The 27,235-nt window shown below is 43.3% G+C and overlaps 1 protein-coding gene across 1 annotated transcript in view; it reads left to right on the top strand.

The window, feature by feature from the left end:
• cavin1b (caveolae associated protein 1b) overlaps positions 1 to 26,197 on the top strand; it is a 33,169-nt gene extending 6,972 nt beyond the window's left edge. Inside the window, exon 2 of the mRNA XM_069168539.1 lies at positions 22,134 to 26,197. Coding sequence (XP_069024640.1) covers positions 22,134 to 23,003 — 870 coding nt within the window. The 3' untranslated portion in view covers positions 23,004 to 26,197. The remainder of the gene's footprint in view (positions 1 to 22,133) is intronic.
• The last annotated feature ends 1,038 nt before the right edge of the window (positions 26,198 to 27,235 follow it).

Raw genomic sequence — 27,235 nt, 5'->3', positions numbered from 1 at the left:
TCAGAGAACCATCTAAAAATAGCATCTATCACATAGTTGGTGATTGTGAGAAGGAAAAGGCCTTTAGGAGATTGTGTTCCTGTTTGGTTTTGGAGAGTTGAAGCAGCTTGTTTGCAGAGGTGGGCGTAAATCACACATGTAAATCACTCGTGCTTGTCATAAGCAAGCAAGTAAGTAACTATGTTTACAATAACTCCAAGCAGATGCCCTGATTTCTGTGGTTTTCAGTGTTTGAACCATCCTCGCCCCTCTGACAGATGGATCCTCTGTAGTTCATATACTGATACAACAGGTCTGTCGATGAAGCTGGAAAACAGGCTGCAGGTTGTTCTGACTCCTCTGAGAGAATCAAGGAGAATCTGGATCAGGCTACAGTCAGAGATGGGACAAACACGGTTTCCTCCCCCTGAGGACGACATCAGAGCGAAGCTCACCTGAGGCCTGGACTATGAATAACCAACACCGGTTATTTACCAACACCGGTTATTAACCAACACCAGTTGGATGTCCTCACACCACCTGAAAATTAACCTCAACAAGACTGAACTGCTCTTCCTTCCAGGGAAAGACTCTCCCACCCTCGACCTGATTACTACCTTCAACAACTCTGTTATCCCGACTCTGACTGCTAAGAACCTCGGAGACACTCCACAGTCAACTCTCTCTTACTGCCAACATCACTGCAACAACAATTCAATTCAATTCAACTTTATTTCTATAGCGCCAAATCACAACACAGGTTATGTCATGGCACTTAACACATTAAAATCCTTACAGCAAGACTTTACAATATTATACAGAGAAACCAACAATTCCCACATAAGCTAGGAGGGAAAAAAAAAAAGCTCCTCTTTAAGGGAGAAAAACCTCCAACAGAGGGAAGAAAAACTCCCTTTAACAGGAAGAAACCTCCAACAGAGCCAGGATCAAAGGTGGGCGGAGCATCTGTTAATAGAACCAGGATCAGAGGTGGGCGGAGCATCTGTTAACAGAACCAGGCTCAGAGGTGGGCAGCCATCTGCCTCGACCGGTTGGGGTGAGAGGAGAGCAGAGAGAGAAAAGGACAGCATAGAGATAGAAGAGAAGAACTGTTGGTGGAAACGACAAGTGCAGAGCAGAGACATGCAGCTCCATGACGGGACATCTGGAAAAGAAAGAACAGAAACTACATGAGCGAAGGAACTGAATGGAGACAACAGATAATAAGAAGAAGCTATGAGAGAGAAAAAGATGGTGAGGTATGAGTCAGTTAAAGAGTAGGAGGAAAGAAAAGAAGCTCAGCATGTAACGAGGTCCTCCAGCAGCCTCGGCCTATAACAGCATAACTAAGGGTTGGTTCAGGTCTACCTGAGCCAGCCCTAACTATAGGCTTTATCAAGAAGGAACGTTTTGAGTCTAATCTTAAAGCTAGAGAGGGTTTCTGCCCCTCCAACACAAACTGGGAGCTGGTTCCACGGGGGAGGAGCCTGAAAACTGAAGCTCCACCTCCTGTTCTACTTCTGGAAACTCTGGGAACCACAAGTAGACCAGCGTACTGAGAGAGAAGTGCTCTGCTAGGATTTATATGGTTCTATAAGATCTCTAAGATATGATGGAGCCTGGTCATGTAGAGCTTTGTAAGTCATCAAGAGAATTTTAAATTATATTCTTGATTTCACAGGAAGCCAGTGAAGAGAAACTAAAACTGGAGAAATATGATCTCTCTTGTTAAATCCCATCAGTACTCTTGCTGCAGCATTTTGGATCAGCTGCAGGTTTTTAATGAGTAATTTGGACATCCTAACAACAAGGAATTACAATAATCTAGTCTAGAAGTAACAAACGCAGGAATGAGTTTTTCTGCATCACGCTGACGAAGGATTTTCCTGATTTTATTAATATTACGTAGATGAAAGAAGGCAGATCTGGAGATTTGCTTTATATGGTGGCTAAAGGACAAATCCTCATCAAAGATGACTCCAAGGTTCCTCACAGTTTTGCTGGAGGCCAAGACAACGTCATCTAGAGTAACTAAGTGATTACAGAAAGAGTTTCTGAGGTGTTTAGGACCAAGTACAAGAACTTCTGTTTTGTCTGAATTTAGAAGCAGGAAGTTTTTGGTCATCCAGGCCTTTATGTCTTTTAGACAGGCTTCAAGTTTTACTAACTGATTAGTTTCATCTGGTTTTATAGAAAGATATAGCTGAGTGTCCTCTGCATAACAATGGAAGTTGATGCAGTGCTTCCTGATGACATCTCCTAATGGAAGCATGTACAAAGTAAAAAGTATTGGGCCTAACACTGAGCCTTGTGGAACTCCATAACTAACTCTTGTTTGTCTGGTATATCTGGTGTATACTGTAGATACATGCTGCACAACATCAGGAGAATACATCCTCTTCTCACTCAGAAGGAGGTGCAGGTTCTGGTCCAGGTTCTGGTCCAGGCTCGGGTCCAGGTTCTGGTCCAGGTTCTGGTCATCTCACGTCTAGACTACTGTAACTCTCTCCTGGCAGGTCTACCTGTTAGTACCATTCGTCCTCTGCAGCTCATCTAGAATGCAGCAGCTCGACTGGTCTTTAACCTCCTAAATTCACTCCTCCTCCTCCTCCTCCTCCTAGCTTGTTACATTTCATTTAGCTGACGCTTTTATCCAAAGCGACTTACAATAAGTGCATTTCAACCATGAGGGTACAAAACCCAGAACAACAAGAATCCCTCACTGTGAACTAAACACTCTACTAAATCCCATCTGTTTGCTGTCCTGGCTCCTAAATGGTAGAATGAGCTCCCCAATGACATCAGGACAGCAAAAAGTCTGAACATCTTCCACCACAAACTAAAAACACACCTCTTCAGACTTTACCTTGAATAGTAGAACTTTAGTAGCTTAAAATGGAACTTACTGATAGAACTTTGTAGTTTGGCTTTCTTGAAGAAAATGGTAAATGGTCTGTACAAGTATAGTGCTTTATCACCTTTCGGTCTCAAAGCGCTTTAACATGGTTTTTGCATTCACCCATTAATGAGACAGATCACCATGCAAGGTGCTGCCATCAGGAGAACATTCACACACCAATGGTACACCATCAGGAGCAACTTAGGGTTCAATGTCTTGCTCAAGGGCACTTAGGCATGTGGACAGGACGAGCTGGGGATTGAGCCACCAACCTTCTGATTAGTGTTCAACCCACTCTACCGTCTGAGCCACAGCCTCCCAAAAATTTTACTTTCTTGATTGTTGTTGTTCTGAATTTGTACCCTCATGGTTGAAATGACCTTATTGTAAGTCGCTTTGGATAAAAATGTCAGATAAATGTAATGTAATGTACCAGTTACTTATCGGTTATTAACCAACACTGGTTATTTACCAACACCGGTTATTAACCAACACCGGTTATTAACCAATACCGGTTATTTATCAGTTATTAACCAACACCGGTTATTAACCAACACCAGTTATTAACCAACACTGGTTATTAACTAATACCAGTTAACAACCAACACCGGATATTAACCAACACTGGTTAATAACCAACACCAGTTACTAACCAACACCGGTTATTAGCCAACACCAGTTAATAACTAGCACCGGTTAATAACCAACACCGGTTATTTACCAACACCAGTTATTAACCAACACTGGTTATTTACCAACACCGGTTATTAACCAACACCGGTTATTTACCAACACCAGTTATTAACCAACACTGGTTATTTACCAACACCAGTTATTAACCAATACCGGTTATTAACCAACACCGTTATTTACCAATACCGGTTATTAACCGACACCGGTTATTTAGCAACACCAATTATTAACCAATACCGGTTATTAACCAACACCAAGGTCCAGTAAAAGCAAAGCTAGTTTCCAAGCAACAAGACTAATGATGCAGACCCGACATAAGAACTTAACAATGCAGTAACAAGTCGTTACGGACCGATAGTAATGCTGCATTTAAATGGGGTTGTATTCACCGTGTACAGAGAAGAGTCCGCATGAATGGCGCCCTCTTGTGGTATTCACAACGTCAGAACTAACGAACTATCAGCCTCGAGTTCACGAGTTGTGACGTGTTTGCTTTCATTTACAGAAAGGTCAGAGGTCATGAAAGTTCATGTTTGGTTGGATGTTGAGCTAATATATTGTAGTTTTAGTTATGTAGAGTTTGATTTCATAATTTAGATAATAGTCTACATCTGAGGAAAATGTTGATCTTCTCAACGGCCTCATCTTTTCCTTCAGTGTCTTTGTATTTCCTGTCTTACGTTTCGCCTGTTAGCTTGATAACCGTTAGCCTCTATGGCTTCTAGAAGCCGTCCATATTGCCGTTGCCTAGCAACTGTGTTTTTACAACTTGACTACTTGAACGCCAAGCATACGGTGCACACGACTTCACATGTTGTAACCATGAGCTCACAAGTTCCTAAAGAGAAATAATGAGTCATGGTGTTAACTGATTATTTCACTTGTGATATTAAGAACATCATAAATGTTAACAAGGTTACGCGATGGATTTTCACATTAAACAGAAGATTCTACCTGCACAGTAATTATTAATTTACAAAAGGGAGACTTTCATCACTGCCACACCCTTTAAGGTTTATTTGAACTCAGTTGTTCAACACTACCACCATATTTTTCTGCTGTGGCGCCACGTTCAATAAATCCACTCTAATGCTGCTCACTTGACATCAATTGAGAAATTATCAGTCAGATCGTTGTCTTACCCCAAAACATTTTTATTCCAAGTAGAAGCTTTTCCACATGAGTCAGACATCAGTGACTCATAGTCCAAAGCTGTGGTTATTAAAAACATCAGTTTGTTTCCTCATATGATCCACTCGGTCATATGATTCCACCTTTGAATGGTCACTTACAACACTGGCCTCCAACAGAGGAACGTTTGTGATAAGTCACCAAGTTATCTACTTCACAAGTTCAACATTATAGTTCATACTTAATAGTTTTGATCTACAACACATAAACCAGTGGTCACGCACACGCACACGCACACACACACACACACACACACACACACACACACACACACACACACATTTAGAGAATTTAAACCAGCAGACAAACACAGGGGAGGTTCCAAGTCAATAGTCTGATTGACAAGATTTCAGCTACAATGACCACTGGTCATTATTGCTAAATTAAAACATAACACAACATATTAGCATGAGTATTAGTATTAGTACGAGTATTAATATCAATATTAGTATCAGTTTCAGTATTAGTATCAGAAGTAGTAATAGTAGTAGTGGTAGTACTTGTAGTAGTAGTAGTAGTAGTAGTAGTAAGGGTGGTAGTAGTAGTACTAGTGGTGGTAGTAGTACTAGGACTAGTAGTAGTACTAGAAGTAGTAGTAGTGGTAGTAGTAGTAGTAGTAGTAGTGCTAGTAGTAGCACTACTCCCTTCACCTGAATGTTAAAAAGACTGTTTGTATGTTCTTCACAAAGAGGGCTTGCAAAGTGTCACCGGAGCCAGATGTTCATGTTGCTGGTCAGATTTTAAATATTTAGGATTTTTTTTTACTGATTCTAATCTCTCTTTTAAACAGCAGGTAAAACATGTGACAAAGGTCTTAAAATTTAACCTCATGAATTTCAGATATATAAGAAACAGTCTAACCATGCAGGCTGCAAATCTGTATTTTAATGGAATTATTATCCCCCATCTGACCTACTGCTTAACCAGCTGGGCACAAGCCAGCAGCACAACATTAAAATCTATCCATATTCTCCATAAACAAGCTCTAAAAACACTTGATAATTTTTTTTTTTTTTAAAGTCACCATCACTGCAATATCCTCATCAAACACCATATCTTGAGTTGGGAGAACCTCATTAAATTCACTGATGTGTTTTTTAAAATTGTACATGGCATGGCCCCGCCTCCGCTTAGTGAATTTATTAAACAACGCACTCAAAGTAGCAGACACACTATATCTGCTTCAAGAGGTGATTGTGTCATTTCACCATAGGTCAAGCTCTTTTAGCAAATCTGCATTATCTGTGAATTCAGCACACTCGTGGAATGCTCTGCCATCACACATACACACAAAAAACACGTACAAAACATTCAAACGTAGCCTTAATGAATGGCTTGTTGCCACTCAGGTGTGCAAGCATTAATGTACTGTCTGTCTTGCCTGCTTGTTTCGCCTATATGTGCATTTGTCTTGTTCAGTGTTGATGTATGTTCTGTGCCTCAGTGACACATATATGTGTTTGTACTGTAGGTACACTTTTCTTTTGCTTATATGTGAATTGGTTTTGTCTACATGTTACTGTCTGTTCATCGATTAATTTTAGTTTCATTATGTTATTGGGAGGCTGTAGCTCAGTTGGTAGAGTGGGTTGTACAATAATTGGAAGGTTGGTGGTTCAATCCCAGCTCCTCCTGTCCACATGCCTAAGTGTCCTTGAGCAAGATACTGAACCCTAAAATTGCAAGTGGGACTTTATCAAACATGGGGACCAGTCCTAAAGCATCTGTTTTCCCTTGAAAATAACCCAGATTATGTCATCTCATGTTGACCTTTTGTACAGGTTTATAAAACAAAGGCAACATTACAAACTGGAGTTTGACAAACCTTTGGCTCTCGTCACAAATACTGTCAAACTGCATTATGGGAAATGTAAGATTTGGAGCTTGACTCGTACTCGACAGTGAAGTCAGGATGTGACAGACTGCTTTGGTGATTTCGATCGTTGTTTTATTTCCGTCCTACTTGAAGGCAGTGCAACACAAAGTCAGTGTTCCCTCTGAACATGACTGGTCCTCCGGTTCCACTGAGTCCAGTCTGACTGACATCTGCAGCATCACAGCCTCGTGAGCATCTAGTGGAGGACACGTTTCACAGAGCACCACCGGAGCAACCAGCGCTTCTGCTGCTCCATAAATCTCTCCATAAACATCCATCTCCTCCATTGTTATTGGAAAGAGTAACACAGGGTTGCCATGGCAATGACCACCGCCGTCCCCACTGTCCAGATCGCTGTGATCCAAGTGTTGGGAAATGTACATAGTGGTCAGGGCTTTTAAAAGATGCACCAATATGACCCGTTCTAAGAGACAACCTGACCGCCCGACCCCAACCTGACCCGACTTAAACCCGACCCCGACCTGACCTGACTTAAACCCGACCCCAACCCCGACTTGACCCGACTTAAACCCGACCCCGGCCCCGACCTGACCTGACTTAAACCCGACCCCAACTTGATCTGACTTAAACCCAACCCCGACCTGACCCGACTCAAACCCGACCTCGACTTGACCCGACTCAAACCCGACCCAACCTGACCCCAACCCGACCCGACCCAACCTGACCACAACCCGACTCGACCCCAACCTCAACCCAACCCCAACCCGACCCAACCTGACCCCAACCCGACTCAAACCCCAACCCCTACCCTAACTCCTACCCCAACCCGACCCCAACCTGATCCGACCCCAACCCTGACCCAACCCCAACCCCAACCCCGACCCCAACCCCAAACCCAACCTGACCCCAACCCGTTTCAACCCCAATCCCGACCCGACCCCAACCCCACCACAACCCGACCCGACCCCAACCTGACCCCCCGACCCGACCCCAATTCGATCCGACCCCAACCTGACCCGACCCGACCCCAACCTGACCCCAACCCGATCCGACCCCAACCCGATCCTGAAAAATTCCTTTGACTTTGTATTTGATGAGAGAAGTTGAACTAGAGTCTATGGAGCCGGAGGCTTTTTGGAGCCGACCTCTAGTGGCACTCGGTGGTATTGCAGCTTAGACACTTCAGGATCGACCTCATTTTTCAGACCTGAAGCTACGTCTGCTTTCATCTACAGTCTGAAGTCCATAATGCTGTGTGTGTTTGGCTGCACTGTGCAGGACATGAATTTCCGCAGTTCCAGGATTTAACTTGGTTGGTGCTTCGAGCAGAAAGCCAGCGGACCTGACAGCGCAGAACACTGCGAGCAGCTGCGCAGATGTGTAGGTTTTGTTTTGTTTGGATCTTCACAGCGTGTAAATATAATGTTACATTTCTGCAGAAATGAATCTCATCTTGTTCATTTAAAACATTTCCCATGCCTAGATTATGACAATGGAACGGTACACTCATCCATCAGAGGTGTCATTGATGACACGGTTGTGGGTTTACTCATCACACAGGATTGTGTGTCCATGGTCTGTGCTGTTGTGTGTCTCTGCATGAAAGCACATGATCAGAATACCCACGAACCGAAGTATGCCGTAAAACAACCTCCAGTGATACTCCACAATGGCAAGCTGTGTCTTGCCGTGAGAGAGTGAGTTAAAGCAGCTCAGAGCTGCCTCACACACACGTGTCTACAGCCATGGAAACAATTCAAGAAATCTTTACATGTGTTAGATTCATGGAGCCTGTGCATCTTTACAGAGCTGCTCTCAAGCAGACCTGCTGCCTTCAAGGACTGTAGGATATATTGTCACAGGGAGACACATCCATCCAGGGTAAGGGACAAGGAAGGGGACAGACATATTCATAATTACTGTGTTCAAGTAGATTAAAAAGAAAAGTTCAGTTTTCGTGTCTGCTTCATTTTCAGATTGATCTTCGTTTCACGTGTGTTTGAAAACAGCTTAACTTTGTTTAAAGACAAAGAGCAGCAGGAAACAGTTGGTTCTGTTCTGGTTCTGGATATCTGAAATGACTGATGAACAGGTTAGATCTCATTTTGTTTGGTCCAGGTTAGTTCACCTGTGTCTCGTTTCATGGCATTGAGCAAGTGGATTAGAAATAAGTATGATCAGGAATATTTGTTCTGTTGCCATGGAGATGTGGCGCTGATCCGTCTCATTCATCAGTAATCGGAGTTTACTCTCTAACTGTAAAGACAGACAGCAGGTCGGACTGGAGGGAAGAAGAAGAATCAGAGACAGAAAGAGGAGGGGAAGGAGTGACTCCACCCTCTCCTCCCTCAGGGACCGCAGCATGCCATCACTTTATATAGAAATGTCTCCCTCTCTGGTCCCGTGTCTCTGATTACAGAGGCCGACTGGAAAACAGGACGACTGACTGCTCTCCGCAGTTTTAGAGTGTGTGAGACCATCACACTGTTTCCCACGAAAATCTCATGAGAAACACGGACAGAATCGGTGACCGCTTAAAAAACGCAATGTCTTCACATCCATCAGCTGAAGAAGTCTGATAGCCTGCATGAATATCACTGTTATGGGCTTCATTTAACTATAATATCTGGTCCACACTGGTTCACATTGGTCCTCACTGGTCCTCACTGGTCCACACTGGTCCACACTGGTCCTCATTGGTCCACACTGGTCCACACTGGTCCACACGTCATCCTCACTGGTCCATACTGGTCCACACTGGTCTACACTTCTCCACACTGGTCTACACTGGTCTACACTTCTCCACACTGGTCCTTACTGGTCCTCACTGGTCCACACTAGTCCACACTGGTCCACACTGGTCCTCACTGGTCCACACTGGTCCTAACTTGTCCACATTGGTCCACACTGGTCTACACTTCTCCACACTGGTCCTCACTGGTCCATACTGGTCCTCACTGGTCCACACTGGTCCACATTGGTCCATACTGGTCCATACTGGTCCACACTGGTCCTTACTGGTCCTCACTAGTCCTCACTGGTCCTCACTGGTCCACACTGGTCCTCACTGGTCCACACTGGTCCTCACTGGTCCTCACTAGTCCACACTGGTCCACACTGGTCCACACTGGTCCATACTGGTGCACACTGGTCCACACTAGTCCACACTGGTCCACACTGGTCCTCACTGGTCCTCACTAGTCCACACTGGTCCACACTGGTCCACACTGGTCCACACTGGTTCACAGTGGTCCATACTGGTCCACACTGGTCCACACTGGTCCACACTGGTCCTCACTGGTCCATACTGGTCCACACTGGTCCATACTGGTCCACACTGATCCACACTGGTCCATACTGGTTCACACTGGTCTACACTTCTCCACACTGCTCTACACTGGTCCACACTGGTCTACACTTCTCCACACTAGTCCTCACTGGTCCTCACTGGTCCTAACTTGTCCACATTGGTCCACACTGGTCTACACTTCTCCACACTGGTCCTCACTGGTCCATACTGGTCCTCACTGGTCCACACTGGTCCACATTGGTCCATACTGGTCCATACTAGTTCACACTGGTCTACACTTCTCCACACTGCTCTACACTGGTCCACACTGGTCTACACTTCTCCTCACTGGTCCATACTGGTCCTCACTGGTCCACACTGGTCCTCACTGGTCCATACTGGTCCTCACTGGTCCAGACTGTGTCCAGACTGGTCCACACTGATCTACACTGGTCCACTCTGGTCCATACTAGTCCACACGGGTCCATACTGGTCAATACTGGTCCACACTGGTCCTCACTGGTCCTCACTGGTCCAGACTGTGTCCACTAGTCCAGAATGTGTCCAATGGTCCAGACTGTTTCTAGAATGTGTCCAGAATGTCTCCAGAACGTGTCCAGACCGTGTTCACTGGTCCAGACTGGGCCACTTGTCTAGACCTGGCCTGCCTTTACAGTGTGCTGTGTAATTCATTCGTAGAAGGTCTTTTATGTAAAATGAGGAAGTGAATCAAAGCGTTCAGAGGATGTTCGACTTTCTTTGTGTCCTCTGTGGAGAGCATGCGCTATAAAGAGTTATAGTTACTGTAAGAGACCTCAGGAACAGATGGGAAAACACTCTCACCGCAAAGTCTGACTGAAGTCCATAAAGATCTCATAAAAAATGAGCATCTACGTTTCCATGACAACATGGGATATAATCAAAGGCTCAGAACAACTGTTTGTGAAGTTGTTTTCTCAGTTTAGCTAAGAAGTGGTTTTAACCCTCCTGTTGTCCTCGGGTCAAAATGACCCACAGCTGTGTTCAACCAAGTTCTATTTTATTTCTATATTTTTATATTTTTTGGGATCATTGGTCATCATTCTTTAAATAAACCCTCACAGCCTCCTTGTCACCAATGATCCCAAAAAATATGAAAATAAAATAGAACTTGGCTGAACACAGCTGCGGGTCATTTTGATCCAAGGACAACACAAGGGTTAATTCCAAAGTCCTCATTTAATCTCAGTCTGTCCTCAATTCACCTTTATAGCTTTACATCACACACACACACACACACACACACACACACACACACACACACACACACACACACACACACATATTAACACATACTAACACACACATACACACACACATACATACACAGAGACACAGAGATATACACACACATATACACATCTTAACATCACACACACATATATATCTTGAGTAGTGAGGTCAGCAGGAGTTCCCTTTTTACTGGAAAACTCCCTGAGTGTGTGTGTGTGTGTGTGTGTGTGTGTGTGTGTGTGTGTGTGTGTGTGTGTGTGTGTGTGTGTGTGTGTGTGTGTGTGTGTGTGTGTGTGTGTGTGACTGTGTATGTGACTGTCTGTGTGTGTGTGTGTGTGTGAGTGTGTGTGTGGAATGTGGACTCGGAGCTTGTACAGTACAGTATGCATGTGGCTCATACGGGTCATACAGTAGAGACACACTTACTCTCACACACACACACACACACACACACACACACACACACACACACACACACACATCTTTTCCACGGAGTACTGGTGGTTTACAGAGAGGGTGTGTTCCAATAGAATTCCTCCACATCAGCCTGATGAGTGGTTGCAGTGTGAGAGTGGAAAGCTTCCATGGTTTACTTCACGCCAACACCCCCCCCCCCCCCACACACACACACACAGAAGTGCACATGTTCACTACATTCATAATACATTCATTACACACACACAAAGCCTTTCATTACACACGTGATCACACGCATTTAAACATATGTATTAGCACATACAAGTCAACATACTGGCACACAATTACACACACACACACACACACACACACACACACACACACACACACACACACACACACACACATACTTTGACCCAACTGTTTGAAGAAAGATCTCTCCTTTCCAGTCAGGCTCACCACGGTTACCATGGAGACGCAAACACAGGCATTACAGTTGGGTCTGATTTCTATTGGTCGACCTGCTACAATAACGTACACCAATTTAGAAACTAAGATATTTCAGGATGTTTCGGTCACCATGTACTCACACACTCTTTTAGTAAGTACAGGAAGAGCTCTGATGTTGTTGTTGTTGTCGTGGTTCTTCTTTGTCAACCTGGTTCACTACAGGCTCCACCCACTATAGCCGTGTGAAACATTCTCCACACCTGTGACAGGTGACTGTCAGGAAACAAAGGTACAGAGCTGACAACAGATATGATGATGGATGAAGAAGAAAGATACTGATGTCCTCCAGTCTTTTGTTTTCAGGACACAGTTTTACTACAAGAGATTCATTCAGGAGGAAACTTTAAATCATCACTTGAATCAGTGCAGGTCGGTTCACAACAACTACCTTTGACTGTCGGGACTCTGTAGTTAGGCTGTATTGTTACAAAGGTTTTAGACCTCAGCTCATTTAAAATCCACTCACGCTGCAGATTCTCCCTCTTCTTCCTCTGTGAAGCAGTCAGACTCAAACATACTGTGTATCAACCTGCAACAGCAGAATACAATAGAGTCAACAGTAAAAGCCTGATTAGCAGTAAAGTCCTGAGCAGAGTGATCCACAGTCACCACCAGAGAAACCATGCACACTCACCTCCAGAGAGTCATCATGCACACTCACAACCAGAGAGTCACCGTTCAAACGGGTGGGTTCCTGCTGTAGAACACAGAACATACTCAGAACATATCTGAAGTGTGTGATGGTTCCTGTTGTAGAACACAGTGGGTGGTGGTGAGCAGAGTAAAAGCACTGTAAACACCTCAGATGAAAGTTTTCCGCCGGCCATGAGTCACTGCAGAAATCTGTCTGCTGACTGACTTACTGATGAAGGCAAGAGGAGGAAAGAAAGAAAGAAACAAGTAAAAAGCTAACAAAGAAAGCTTATATCAGTCATATAATAATGTAGCTTGTGCAACACTGGAAAGCAACACACAAACACACACACACACACAGAGCAAAGAGTGCAGGCCCCTGTTGTGATGAAACAAATCATGAGACGACTACTCCCGTTGCTCCAGGACACACGGACTCCCCCTCAGACACACACACACACACACACACACACACACACACACACACACACACACACACACACACACACACACACACACACTGTGGTTCACTGTGTTTTGTAACAAATTCTCTGTTCGTTCACTAATTAAGTGCAAACTAGATATGAAGATTATCTCCTTGTACATGTTTTGTAAGAGCTAAAGTCAAAATGTAGTCTGACTGCATTTACACACACACACAAACACACAGACACACACACACACACACACACACACACACACACACACACACACACACACACACACACACACACACACACACACGCATGTATTTTCCAGGGCCCTGAGTGCACCTTCCTGTCTCTACTGCTGCGTTCTCCGGGAGAACAATGTCCCATTAAATTAGGAGGGTCAGGAAGTCAACACTGAGGTGAATGCCTCAACTTCCACATGCAATCTTTCCATGTGCTGCGGACACACACACGCAAACAGCGCAGAGTTCCCTCCTGATGAAGCCATCTTCTGCAAACCCATGAAGCAGTGACCTCTGACCCTCGACCTTAATTCTCCAGATCAGGGAGTAAGATACTCGTCCTTTTAAAGCTAACAAGCTCCATGATCCTTTCTGATCACAATAGTTGGTTGTGTAGGTGGTTGTGTAGTTGGTTGTGTGTTGGTTGTGTAGTTGGTTGTGTAGTTGGTTATGTAGTTGGTTGTGTGTTGGTTGTGTAGTTGGTTGTGTGTTGGTTGTGTCGTTGAGTGTGTGTTGGTTGTGTAGTTGGTTGTGTAGTTGGTTGTGTGTTGGTTGTGTAGGTGGTTGTGTAGTTGGTTGTGTGTTGGTTGTGTAGGTGGTTGTGTAGTTGGTTGTGTGTTAGTTGTGTAGTTGATTGTGTGTTGGTTGTGTCGTTGAGTGTGTGTTGGTTGTGTAGTTGGTTGTACAGAAAAAAACACTACACACAAGAAAACACTACATACAAGAAAACACTACATACAAGAAAACACTACACACGACACATTGTGAATGTTTTTGCTGTGAGCTCATGTCAGAAACATTCATTTCATTTTCATCACACATGTTTTGCTCTTAACGTTGTTGACGTAACGGGAGGTATTTTCCACCCCCCCCCCACCCCCACCCACCCGCCACCCGCCCCCTCCAGCTGCTCAGGAAACCAGAATCCCTCATCGAATGTCAAGTTTACCCAAGATATTGCAGTACAATACGGCCATAAAACCACCATCACAATGGAACCCCCCCATCCTCCACCTTCCAGCTAACACTTTGATGCTATCACCTTCCTGCTGAGCAGATGGTTTTCCAAGACTCTGAGGAGTCATCTGACTGCTGTTACTCGAGTCATAGGCAGTAGAAAAGCATCTCCACTTTCCACACCTTTTCACCCCCCTCCCTCCCAATCCCCCCCCCCCCCCCCCCCCATCCCTTTGTCCTGGCTCTACATGTTCCTGTTTTGATCAGTGTTGGAGGAGAGGAACAGACATATTACAAGTACTTCATGCAGACATGCAGGAGCCCAGTGATGAAGATTTGCCGTGATGGAAAGAGGAAGACCCCCTCCCCTCTGCCCCTCCTTCCATCCCTTCATTAACAAACCAGAGCATTGTGTTTACGAGGTGAAACGGGGCACATGGGAGAAAGGCAAAGAAAGGTTCCTCATCTGGAATACAAAAGGTGGGCGGGAGATGGAAGAGCGAGGGGAATGAAGGAGGGGAATTAGGTGTTGCTGTGCAGGAATGCTTTATTAGGGTGGGTCGGGGTCAGGCACAGGTCTGCGAGTGCTGCTCTTCTACAGTAGGTGTGAAAACTGTGCTGAGCAACACATTTACCTGATAATGTCTAAAACCAAAGCACAGATTCAGACTGGTAAAACACTGTTACAGAGTTCTGCCTGCAGTGGAGCGACTTCATCCTGAGAGGGCGCTAGAGAAAGGTCGAACACCTCACAAGGTATAGAAAAGTCACTATTAAAACCATTAAAAGCATCAAAACATAAGGAAAAGGAAATTTAAAAACAATTGAGAACATTGATCGAAACATTAAAAACAGTAATTAAAAATTAAACAAGCTAAAAATAGAATAAAAGTTGCAGTGCAGTTTAAGAAATAAAATACAGTAATAAAATGCAGAAATGCAAGAAATTGATCAACATCCTTGAGTCTGGTTCAATTGAAGGCAGCAAACAGAAAAGTCTTCAATGTTGATTTGAAGCAGCTGAGAGTCTCAGCAGACCTGCAGCTTTCTGGGAGTTTGTTCCAGATATGAGGAACAGAAAAACTGAACGCTGCTTCTTCATGTTTAGTTCTGACTCTTGGGACAGAAAGGAGACTCATCCCAGACGACCTGAGGGGTCGGGATGGTTCAGAAGGTTGCAGCAGATCACAAATGTATTTTGGCCCTAAACTATTCAGAGCTTTATAAACCAACAGCAGGATTTTAAAGTCAATTCTTTGTTGGACAGGAAGCCGGTGTAAAGACCTCAGAACTGGAGTGATGTGATCCACTTTCTAGTAGTTGTTGATGTATTAGTAGCTGTTGTTGTTATTGTAATTGTTGTTGTAGTTGTTGTTGTTGTAGTTGTAGTAGTTGTTGATGTTGTACTTGTCGAAGTAGTTGATAATGTTGTTGTTGTAGTTGTTGATGTTGTTGTATTTGTTGTTGGTGTTGAAGGTGGTGTTGTTGTAGTAGTTGTTAATGTTGTAGTTGTTGATATAATTGTGATTGTAAGTGCTGTTGTTATAGTTGTTGTTATTGTTGAAATTGTTGTAGTTATTGTTGTAGTTGTTGTTGTTGTTGTTGTAGTTGTAGGTGTTGTTGATGTTGTAGTAGTTGTTGTTAATGTGGTAGTTGTTGATATTGTAGTTGCAATAGTTATTGTTGTAGTTGTTGTTGATGTAGTTGTAGTAGTTGTTGTAATTCTTATTGTTGTAGTTGTAGTTATTGTTGTAGTTGTAGTAGTTGTTGATGTTGTACTTGTTGTCATTGTTGTCATTGTTGTAGTTGTTGTAATTGTTGTAGTAGTTATTGTTGTTGTAGTTCAATTCAATTCAATTCAATTCAATTCAATTCAATTCAATTCAATTCAATTCAATTCAATTCAATTCAATTTTATTTACAGTATATAGCGCCAAATCACAAGAAAGGTTATTTCATGACACTTAACACATTAAAGTCCTTACAGCAGAACTTTACAATATTATACAGAGAAACCAACAATTCAACAATTCCCACATCAGCCAGGAGGGGAAAAAAACTCCTCTTTAAGGGAGAAAAACCTCCAACAGAGGGAAGAAAAACTCCCTTTAACAGGAAGAAACCTCCAACAGAACCAGGATCAAAGGTGGGCGGAGCCTCTGTTAACAGAACCAGGATCAGAGGTGGGCGGAGCATCTGTTAACAGAACCAGACTCAGAGGTGGAGAACATCTGTTCACAGAACCAGGCTCAGAGGTGGGCGGCCATCTGCCTCGACCGGTTGGGGTGAGAGGAGAGCAGAAAGAGAAAAGGACAGCATAGAGATAGAAGAGAAGAACTGTTGGTGGAGACGACAAGTGCAGAGCAGAGACATGCAGCTCCATGACGGGACATCTGGAAAAGAAAGAACAGAAACTACGTGAGCGAAGGAACTGAATGGAGACAACAGATAATAAGAAGAAACTATGGGAGAGAAGAAGATGGTGAGGTATGAGTCAGTTAAAGAGTAGGAGGAAAGAAAAGAAGATCAGCATGTAACGAGGTCCCCCAGCAGCCTCGGCCTATAACAGCATAACTAAGGATTAGTTCAGGTCTACCTGAGCCAGCCCTAACTATAGGCTTTATCAAAAAGGAAGGTTTTGAGTCTAATCTTAAAGCTAGAGAGGGTTTCTGCCCCTCCAACACAAACTGGGAGCTGGTTCCACAGGGGAGGAGCCTGAAAACTGAAGCTCCGCCTCCCATTCTACTTCTGGAAACTCTGGGAACCACAAGTAGACCAGCGTACTGAGAGCGAAGTGCTCTGCTAGGATTATATGGTTCTATAAGGTCTCCAAGATATGATGGAGCCTGGTCATGTAGAGCTTTGTAAGTCATCAAGAGAATTTTAAATTCTATTCTTGATTTCACAGGAAGCCAGTGAAGAGAAGATAAAACTGGAGAAATATGATCTCTCTTGATAAATCCCGTCAGTACTCTTGCTGCAGTATTTTGGATCAGCTGCAGGTTTTTAATGAGTAATTTGGACATCCTAACAACAAGGAATTACAATAATCTAGTCTAGAAGTAACAAACGCAGGAATGAGTTTTTCTGCATCACGCTGAGGAAGGATTTTCCTGATTATATTAATATTACGTAGATGAAAGAAGGCAGTTCTGGAGATTTGCTTTATATGGTGGCTAAAGGACAAATCCTCATCAAAGATGACTCCAAGGTTCCTCACAGTTTTGCTGGAGGCCAAGACAACGTCATCTAGAGTAACTAAGTGATTACAGAAAGAGTTTCTGAGGTGTTTAGGACCTAAGTACAAGAACTTCTGTTTTGTCTGAATTTAGAAGCAGGAAGTTTTTGGTCATCCAGGCCTTTATGTCTTTTAGACAGGCTTCAAGTTTTACTAACTGATTAGTTTCATCTGGTTTTATAGAAAGATATAGCTGAGTGTCCTCTGCATAACAATGGAAGTTGATGCAGTGCTTCCTGATGACATCTCCTAATGGACGCATATACAAAGTAAAACGTATTGGGCCTAACACTGAGCCTTGTGGATCTCCATAACTAACTCTTGTTTGTCTGGAAGACTCATTGTTGACATGGACAAACTGGAATCTATCTGATAAGTAGGATTTGAACCAGTCTAAAGCAGTTCCTTTAATCCTCGTAACGTCTTCTAATCTCTGTAATAAGATTGTATGATCAATCGTATCAAAAGCAGCACTGAGGTCCAGAAGAACAAGTACAGAGACGAGTCCATTATCTGAGGCTAATAAAAGGTCATTAGTAACTTTCACCAGAGCTGTTTCTGTGCTATGATGAACTCTAAAGACTGAAAATCTTCAAACAGATCATTCCTTTATAAATGATCAAAAAGTTGATTTGAAACAACTTTTTCAAGGATTTTAGAAATAAACGTCAGGTTGGAAATTGGTCTGTAGTTTCCTAAAACAGCTGATCAAGAGTCGGCTTTTTAAGTAAAGGTTTAATGACAGCCACTTTAAAAGCCTGCGGTACATAGCCGGTTACAATAGATAGGTTGATCTGATCTAATATGGAAGTATTAATTAAAGGGAAGACTTCCTTAAAAAGTTTAGTTGGGATGAGATCTAACAGACAGCTAGAGGATCCAGATGAAGAAATAATTCTAGTTAACTCAGAGAGCTCAACAGGAGAGAAATGTTCCAAGTTTACATCTGGTCCTACAGTTGCTTCCAGGGCTGCTGTGTTTAACATCACATCAGTGATGGTGTCAGGAAGGGTCGGCCCGATTCTCTCCCTAATAGTAAGAATTTTATTAGTAAAGAAGTTAATGAAGTCATTACTGCTGAGAGCTGAAGGAATAGAGGACTCAACAGAACTGGGACTCTTTGTCAGCCTGCTACAGTGATGAAAAGAAACCTGGGGTTGTTTTTGTTGTCCTCTATTAATGATGAATAATATAAAGTTCTGGCCTTACCAAGAGCTTTCTTATATAATATTAGACTCTCCTTCCAGGCAGGTGAAATTCTTCTAAATTAGTGGAACTCCATTTCCTTTCCATCTTTCTAGTCGCTGCCTAGCAGAGCGTAGTTCTGAGTTGTACCATGGAGACAACTTCCTCTGGTTCATGACTCTTCTTCAGAGGGGCGACATCATCTAGAGTTGTAGCAGAGATACTGCAGTGTTTTCTACCAGATGATCCACTAGTGTGGGACTAAGATCAACGTAGATGTCTTCCACTGCTTTAACACACGGCATCGAAGAGGATAAATATGTAACTGCTTCCTTAAACTTGACCACGACATCATCTGACAGACATCTACTGTAGTGGGATTTATTCCCACATGCTGTGTAGTCCATTATTGGAACTTCAGATGTTAATAAGAAGTGGTCCGACAAAACAGGGTTTTGAGGAAATACTATTACATTTTCAGTTTCCATCCCATATGACAGAACCAGATGGAGGGTGTGGTTACCACGGTGACGGGGTTTATTTACATTCTGAGAAAAGCCTATAGAATCTAATAATGATCTGAAAGTAGAACTGAGGCTGTCGTTGTCCACGTCAACATGAATGTTAAAGTCTCCCACTATCATCACTTTATCTGAACTCAGCACTAAATCTGATCAAAAGTCAGAATTCAGTTAGAAACTCTGAATAAGGACCAGGTGGGAGATAAACAACAACAATACAATCCGTTTCTCTGCTTTCCAGTTTGGGTGAGAGACTAAGAGTCAGACTCTCAAATGATTTACAACTAAGTTTAGGCTTTGGATTAATTGATAAACTTGAGTGGAAGATTGCTGCCACTCCTCCTCCTCCTCCTCCTCCTCCTTCTCCTCCTTCCCCTCCTCCTCCTCCCCCTCCTCCTCCTCCTCCTCCTCCTCCTGAATCTCTAGGAATATGATAATTAATATGACTGGGAGGAGTTGCTTCATTAATCCTAACATATTCTTCCTGTTGCAGCCAGGTCTCTGTGAGACAGAGTAAATCAATCTGATGATCAGTTATCAAGTCATTTACTAACAGAGATTTAGACCAGAGAGATTTCATATTTAATAGTCCGCTTTTAATTGTCAGATTTTTTTGATCCATTAATTTGGTAGGATCCATTTTTATTACATTTTTATTGATACATCTTTTGTTGAGTTTTTTTAAATATAGATGGTCTGGGTACAGACACAACCTCTACAGGATGTTGAAGGTTTTGGGTGAGTGACAGCTCTAAAGAAGCTGCAGAGGAGCTGTAAGACTGCAGCTCTGCGTCCTGGCCTCAACCCTGGATGTCAGGTTTTAGGGCTGTTAAGAGACATGGCCATATTTCTAGAAAGAAGAGCTGCACCATCCAAAGTAGGATGGATGCCGTCTCTCCGGATCAGACCAGGTTTCCCCCAGAAAGTATTCCAATTGTCAATGAAGCCCACATTGTTAGCGGGACATCACCTCGACAACCAGCGGTGAAGTGAAAACGTACGGCTAAACATATCATCACTGGTCCGGTTAGGAAGGGGTCCAGAGAAAACTACTACTAGTTGTAGTAGTTGTTGTTGTTGTAGTTGTTGTTATAGGTCTGTTTGTAGTTGTTGTTGTTGTTGTTGTTGTTGTTGTTGTTTTTCTAGTTTAAAACATGAACCAACTTTTCATAGTGTCATTATTCTTCCTATCATGTGACTGGCAGCCTCTGTCATGTTATCACTGTTGAACAGAAGATCACATCGACTCACTTTATCATTGTTTATATTTTAAAGCACCTCAGATTGCGTCTGACTGCAGTCACTTGAACACACGCGAATCAACTGTTTCTGTGTATTCATATATGAAGCATAATTACATTTAAAATAAGTAAAAGGGCTGTTCTTTTGTGGTCTCAGCGGTCTCTGAGTGCTTCACACTGTTTCCTATTCACACACTCACACACCAATGACGGAAGAGAATCCGAACATGTGTCTGCCTGAAACAAAACACAATCAGACCACAAAACTTCAACCCCCGTGTTTCTGTGAGGGTGATCTGTTAAGTGACTGTATATATTATCCATATCTTATTATTGTGTGTAAGCTCTGTGACTGTTTAATACTTTGCTCAGAGCTGTAACAGAGATCCTCCAACATACTGTCATACACTCACGTTTCTTTGTCATGTCTTCCCTCTGTTGAATTAAATGAGTGAACCCTGGAGTCTCGTTACACTCACGTAATCAGCTGACATCTCTGTTCAGGCCTCAAATGCCTCTATTGTGTGCAAATCCTAACTGGTGAGTCATGCTGTTCTCCTCAGTTAGCCTTCGTGTACCTGTGCATGCACGCACACACAGGAAACATGCTTTGCATTGTTAGTGAAGTGCTCAGGAACATGTAGAGACCAGAGCAGAGCTAAAAGGAGATTGAATATTTAATTGGAGATCATTTGCAGCAGGACCATGCCTCAATCACTCCCCCACTTCCAGTTGTATACCCATAAATATCTACCCACAATAAGCCCTTGCCTGTTCCCGTTTTCCATATCACACCCTCCCTCCCTCTTATAGAACTATTATTACTTATTATTATCATCTTCATAATCATTATCCTTCCATCTCCCACATGGGTACCTTGGGGATCTGCAAGGCCCGGGAGCCGCAGTGGATCCTCAACTAAGCCTTACCCAAACCGTTAAGTCTCACCCCGGCTCCATCTCCCTCAACCATTCACCACCGCTCCAAATAATCAATGAAGGTTCATGCTCGGCATTTGAGGTCGTGGTCCTTGCTAGTGAATGTCCATTCAAGCGGACACCGACATGACTCCAAATGCATGAAATTAATGTTGCAGTGTTGTGTGTATATGTAAACATGCACCTGTTGACATGTTGGTCATAAGAATTTAAAAAGGTGACAGTGAAGTATGTCAGTGTTGTGCTTTCACTGCCCTCAATGGTAAAAATATCAGTTCTTCCTGCTTTAATCTAAACCTCAGCTAGCCCTGCTCCTCTTCTTATGTCCTTCTGGAGGTTTTTAGGCCTGAGAAAGATGAACCACAGTCATGTAAAGTAATGACAACAAACTGCATGAAGGTCTCATCACACATTTTCTTCATCTCAATTAAACTCTAAAGACGTCAAATTTGGGAACTATGCATCAAACTAACACACGACATGTGCTTTAGTTATATATGCTGCTGCAGCGGCAGGTACCTTGACCTTTTACACTGCTCAGAGACGTTTCTGTACTTACACACATTTCAGAAAGTTTTTCAACAAGTTTCTCTTCTTGGTTTTTGAACTTTGATAAACTTTTACATTTCATTGACATGTTTTATGTTCCTTTGTCCACAGGATGAGGTAAAGGTCTCCTCCAAACTCAGCATCTCTAAATCCATGAAGGTTTCGGAGTCTGTGTCAGGAAGCAGAGGTGGCAGTCTGCTGGAGCTCAAAGAAGTGGAGGAGCTCGAGGAGGAGGCAGGAGAAGGAGAAAAGGAAGAAAAACCCCATGTAGACCTCTCGTCAGATGAGGAGGGGGTGGACGTCGGGGACTCCATTGAGGAGTCTCGTGCCGAACGCATCAAGCGCAGCAGCCTGCAGCGTGTACAAACCCTGAAGACCGTTTTCTCCAAGGAGAAGATGGATAAGACCAGAGCAAAAACCAAAGAGAACCTGGAGAAGACCAGACAAAAGACAAAGGAGAACCTGGAGAAGACAAAGCAGAAGACAAAGGAGAACCTGGAGAAGACCAGACAAAAGACCAAGGAGAACCTGGAGAAGACAAAGCAGAAGACCAGAGAGAACCTGGAGAAGACACGTCACAACATCGAGAAGAAGATGGGAAAACTTGGAACACGCATCAGTGTCAACCCTGAGCGTAAACAGAAGATGAAGACATCCAGTGACAAGATGAAGAAGGCTTTCACACCAGACCACGTGGTTTACGCTCGATCCAAGACGGCTGTGTACAAGGTGCCCCCCTTCACCTTCCACGTGAAGAAGGTCCGCGAGGGGGCCGTGGAGGTGGTTCAAGGCACCGAGATGGTGGAGGTGTCCCAGGATGCTGAGCCCTTCGGCGAGCTGGACGGGGAGGTTGAGGAGGGCGCTGTGGAGGTCGAGATGGAGATGATGAATGGAGGCGGGGATGAGGAAGACGCTGACGAGGATGAAGAGGAGGACAGCCATGATGCCTTGCAGGAGGACAGAGACAGAGACAGTGATTAAATCTAGAACAAGAAATTTGCCACAATCATAACAAAATCCTTTTCACCAACCCTGAGGTTCTTTTGTAAAAAACAACTGTTGGGAATGAGAAGACCAAAAATAATAAGGTTGATTACAACTTGGGTTTTATTGTAATAATTTTGGCCATTATTCCTATACGTTAAGATAGCTGCACTCATCTCAGTACTTTGTGAGAACATGCCGATGTCGCCACAGGTTTGAAGGGTCAGTCAGTCGATCAGACAGGTGATGAACGAGACAACAGGTGAGCCAACTGATGTTTTCAGTAATCCTTCGCTGCAAAAGAACTTTTGTGTACAAGCAGAAGGTCTTAGGTCAAAGTCAAAGTTGTACCTGGAGGCTGGTATGTCCACCTTTGTGCTGTCTTTGGTCAACCTTTAGGTTTGTTTTCATCCTGTCTGATTTCTCACTGCTCAAGTCTCTTGACTCGTCAGACTTTTTATATCTTTGGAAGGTAACAGCTGCAAAAGTCCAGCGGTCCTTCAGCTGCAGGACTGATGGCTCTGTTTACACCTGGCTTTAACACACATTGTGGGTGAGCCGACCTCAAGTGGACTGCTCAGTTCAGGTGTGAACACACTCAGGAAGAATTGAGGACGCATTGAGATCCAATCCGCTCCGACCACGTTCGGAGGTGTTCTGGGACTCACGTGGCCTCATGTTAAGCAGAGTGAACGTGAATGTGTCCTGGGCACCATGTCCTCTGAATAATCAAAAGAAACAGCATCCAACAGAAAACCTGCTCTGCAGTAGAGGAACAGATTTACCTGCTCATCAGACCCACAGCTGTTAAAGAGCCACTGACCACTAGCGCAGTTCATTAAACACTACACCGCAGAGCCCAGCCTTCTGGAATCATTCAATAATTTGAGCTTGAACAGACATGATCGGCTTGAGCCTGACGGTTCAGGTAGCAAATTACAAACTCTAATGATCTTACATTTACAGATCTGATATACGTCATCAATAGGTTAACTGATGACACATTAAAACAAGGCTGGAGAGCACAAACATGTCTCATCCAGTTAAATGTTCCTTTGACTCGTCTCTCCCTTCTGAATGTGTTCACAGGATTATTTACTTATTTATTTATGTGATGTGTGTTTATTTGCACATAAAGATCTGATCCCAAAAGGTCGCTGGAGACACATGGAGACATATGATAATGCCGGGTGTGAACAGGCCTGAAGTGTCATTTCATTATACAAACATGAACATGCAGTGAGTGAAGTGATGTTCACTTCCTGTTCACAACAACGAGGCCGTGAAGGAAGAGGAACATTGAGCAGCTCAGGAGACATGTTTTTCTCAGGAATTTGTGCAGACCAGAAACGAGCTAAAAAAAAGAGTGAATATTGACTCTATACAACTCTATACACAGTAATGTTGCTTCATGTTTGCTAGATGTGTAACTCACCATATCCATTTTACAAAGTGATGATATGTGTGTCGTGTTGTGTTCACAGCTTTTTGTGGTACCCTCAAATGACCCCCAAAAATGCTAACGACAAACGTTGCGAATTAGAAAAACTGCACATGTTGCACAAAGAGCAGGAGGACATGGAGCCCCCCTCCCCTCCCTTCCCCCTCCCCCCTCCAGGTATGATGGCCAAATCTACCAAAATAAGACCCACATTGTAGAAAGTCATTTGATATGGTTTGACTTCATTTGGCTACAGGTTGTGCTTGAAATATTGTAAAGGTCTTAATGATATTCTTCCCACGTTTGCAAAAGCACTTCAAGGGTTGTTAAAGTGTGTTTGTGTTTGTTTTGTGGTGTAAATGATCATGAATTAAGACAAGAAGAAAATAGGAGGAAAGAGACAACAGCAGAACTGACATGATCGGATCATCCGGAAGGGACTCCATCATCTTCACGTAAGAAAGTGTAATCTGTCCGCATTTTATTTTCTGTTTAATTTTTTTATTCCAAGACACCACCCATTCACAGCGAGTGGGATGAGAATATGGAAACAACTCTTCTATCCTGTCCTTTGAATTTCAGTCATATTTGTGAAAACATATCTCCAGTAGCAGATTGCCATCGGCCCAATGATCCACAAACACACTGGTTACATATTAGAAATATCACATATCACACACGCTTAACTATTCCTTCCTGTTATTACTATTCAGCTGTTTAAATACTCAAGTGTTATCTGCTCTGCTTAATTTACGCTATTTAGAAGAACAGTGATGTCTGTTGTATTTCTAGGTGATGATGAGCACACATATTTGTGTAAAACCTGTTAGAAGTGTTCCAGAAATAAATCCCAGACTCTCAGGTGCTCTGTTGAACCTCTCATCAACACTGCAGTCTGTGGAGGGTTCAGATGAAGAGTGTTACTGCTGCGGTGTCACACTGCCCCCTAGTGTCCAGTCATCTCACAGGAATGGTCTCTGCTCCGCATTAAAGGTGCATTTCACCACAACTCTTCTTTTTCAAATGACCGTTTCATTGAAATACTCCCTCTATTGTTCCCATTGTTTGTCTGAAACATGATATATTAATGGGTTTTGTATTTGCACCACTACTGGTGGTATGTTAAGTGCCTTGCGAGAATGACTGTTCTCCTCTGACTGCAGGTTTTGTAGCTTCTTCAGATACATTTCCAGCCAGCTCTGTTTCTAGATGAGTCCTGGTGAGACGAATACTGGGACAAACGCTACCCTCATTTGTGACTCTAGGAAAGACAAAAGAACAAAAGGTCATCTTACTTTTGTGCTGCCAGAGTTTAGTTTGCAGCTGAGACTCGTCACCATGTTCTTTGTGTTCATTTTTTGAATATAATGTGAAGCACTGGCAGTGCAGATCATCCTGCATGTGGAGAGCCTCCTGTCATCTGCTGCGTTCAGCTTTCAGGCCCAACTCTTGTGAGGTTTGAGATTTCCCATTTCAACAAATGATACGACAGTGAGGATGACATATTATTCCTTACGAGCTGTAGTTGTGCTGCAGACGGTCGGCGGTTTAATGCTCCAACTGTCACAGTGGGTGAACACTGCCATGTCTGTCAGAGCAGTGAAGACATGAGGCTGTACTCACCCACTGGAACACACTGTTGCTCACATTTAGCAGTTTCCTTGCTTTTGTTTGTCAGTAACTGATTCCTGTATTATGTTGCATTGCTTAACCACTAATGATTTAATTAATAAAAGCTATTTGGATCACAGTTTTTGTGTTTTTAATTGTGGGCTCTCTCCAAAGTATGTGTTCCCCGTTGATCTATAAATAATGAAACATTTCTTCAATATTACACAGTTAGAAATGTATCATCTTTTGTCATGATCACTTCACAATGTGGTGCTCATAGATTTTTATTTCTATGAACATCACATTAAGCAGGTTTCCAGCATTCAAGGTGATGGCCTGTAACCTGAGGCAACATCCTCATCAGAGGATAAAGAAATCATCATGAGCCACAGTTAACAGAGAGCAGAGAGTTATATGCAGTAGATTATAAACAATGTTACACATTATCTAATATTATATACATTATGTTATACACAGTGCTACACATCATTTCATATATGCAATGTTACACATCATCTAATATTATATACAATGTTACATATCATATAATATTATATACAGTATATTTTGAGCCGGAAGGCGAAGCTCTCAGTTTACCGATTGATCTACGTTCTGTCTCTCACCTATGGTCACCAGCTCTGGGTTGTGACCGAAAGAACGAGGTCACAGCTACAAGAAGACCCAGAACACGCTGGAGGGATTATATCTCCCGGCTGGCCTGGGAACACCTCGGGATCCTCCAGGAGGAGCTGGAAGATGTTGCAGGGAGGGAAGTCTGGGTCAGCTTGCTTTGCCTGCTGCTACCGCGACCCGACCCGGATAAGTGGAAGATGATGGATGGATGGATGGATGGTTTATTATATACAGTGTTACACATCATCTAATATTATATACAGCATGTTATGTTACATGTGTGTATTTTATGAGTGTGTTTTATGTGTGTTTGTGTTTTGTGAGTGTGTCTGTGGGTTTGTTTTGTGTATCTGTGTGTGTTTTGTGTGTGTGTTTTGTGTGTGTGTGTGTGTGTGTGTGTGTGTGTGTGTGCGTGTGTGTGTGTGTGTGTGTGTGTGTGTGTGTGTGTGCGTGTGTGTGTGTGTGTGCATGCGCGTGTGTGTGTGTGGGCGGAGGAGGGGGAGGGGGGGCAAGCTGTCTGTCGTTAACAAATTCAACCGGAAAT

Source organism: Embiotoca jacksoni, unplaced genomic scaffold (genome assembly GCF_022577435.1).
Source record: "Embiotoca jacksoni isolate LCO1_2020_lvr unplaced genomic scaffold, fEmbJac1.0.p SCAF_40, whole genome shotgun sequence".
Classification (NCBI taxonomy): domain Eukaryota; kingdom Metazoa; phylum Chordata; class Actinopteri; family Embiotocidae; genus Embiotoca; species Embiotoca jacksoni.
This window is presented reverse-complemented; position numbering and strand designations above follow the sequence as displayed.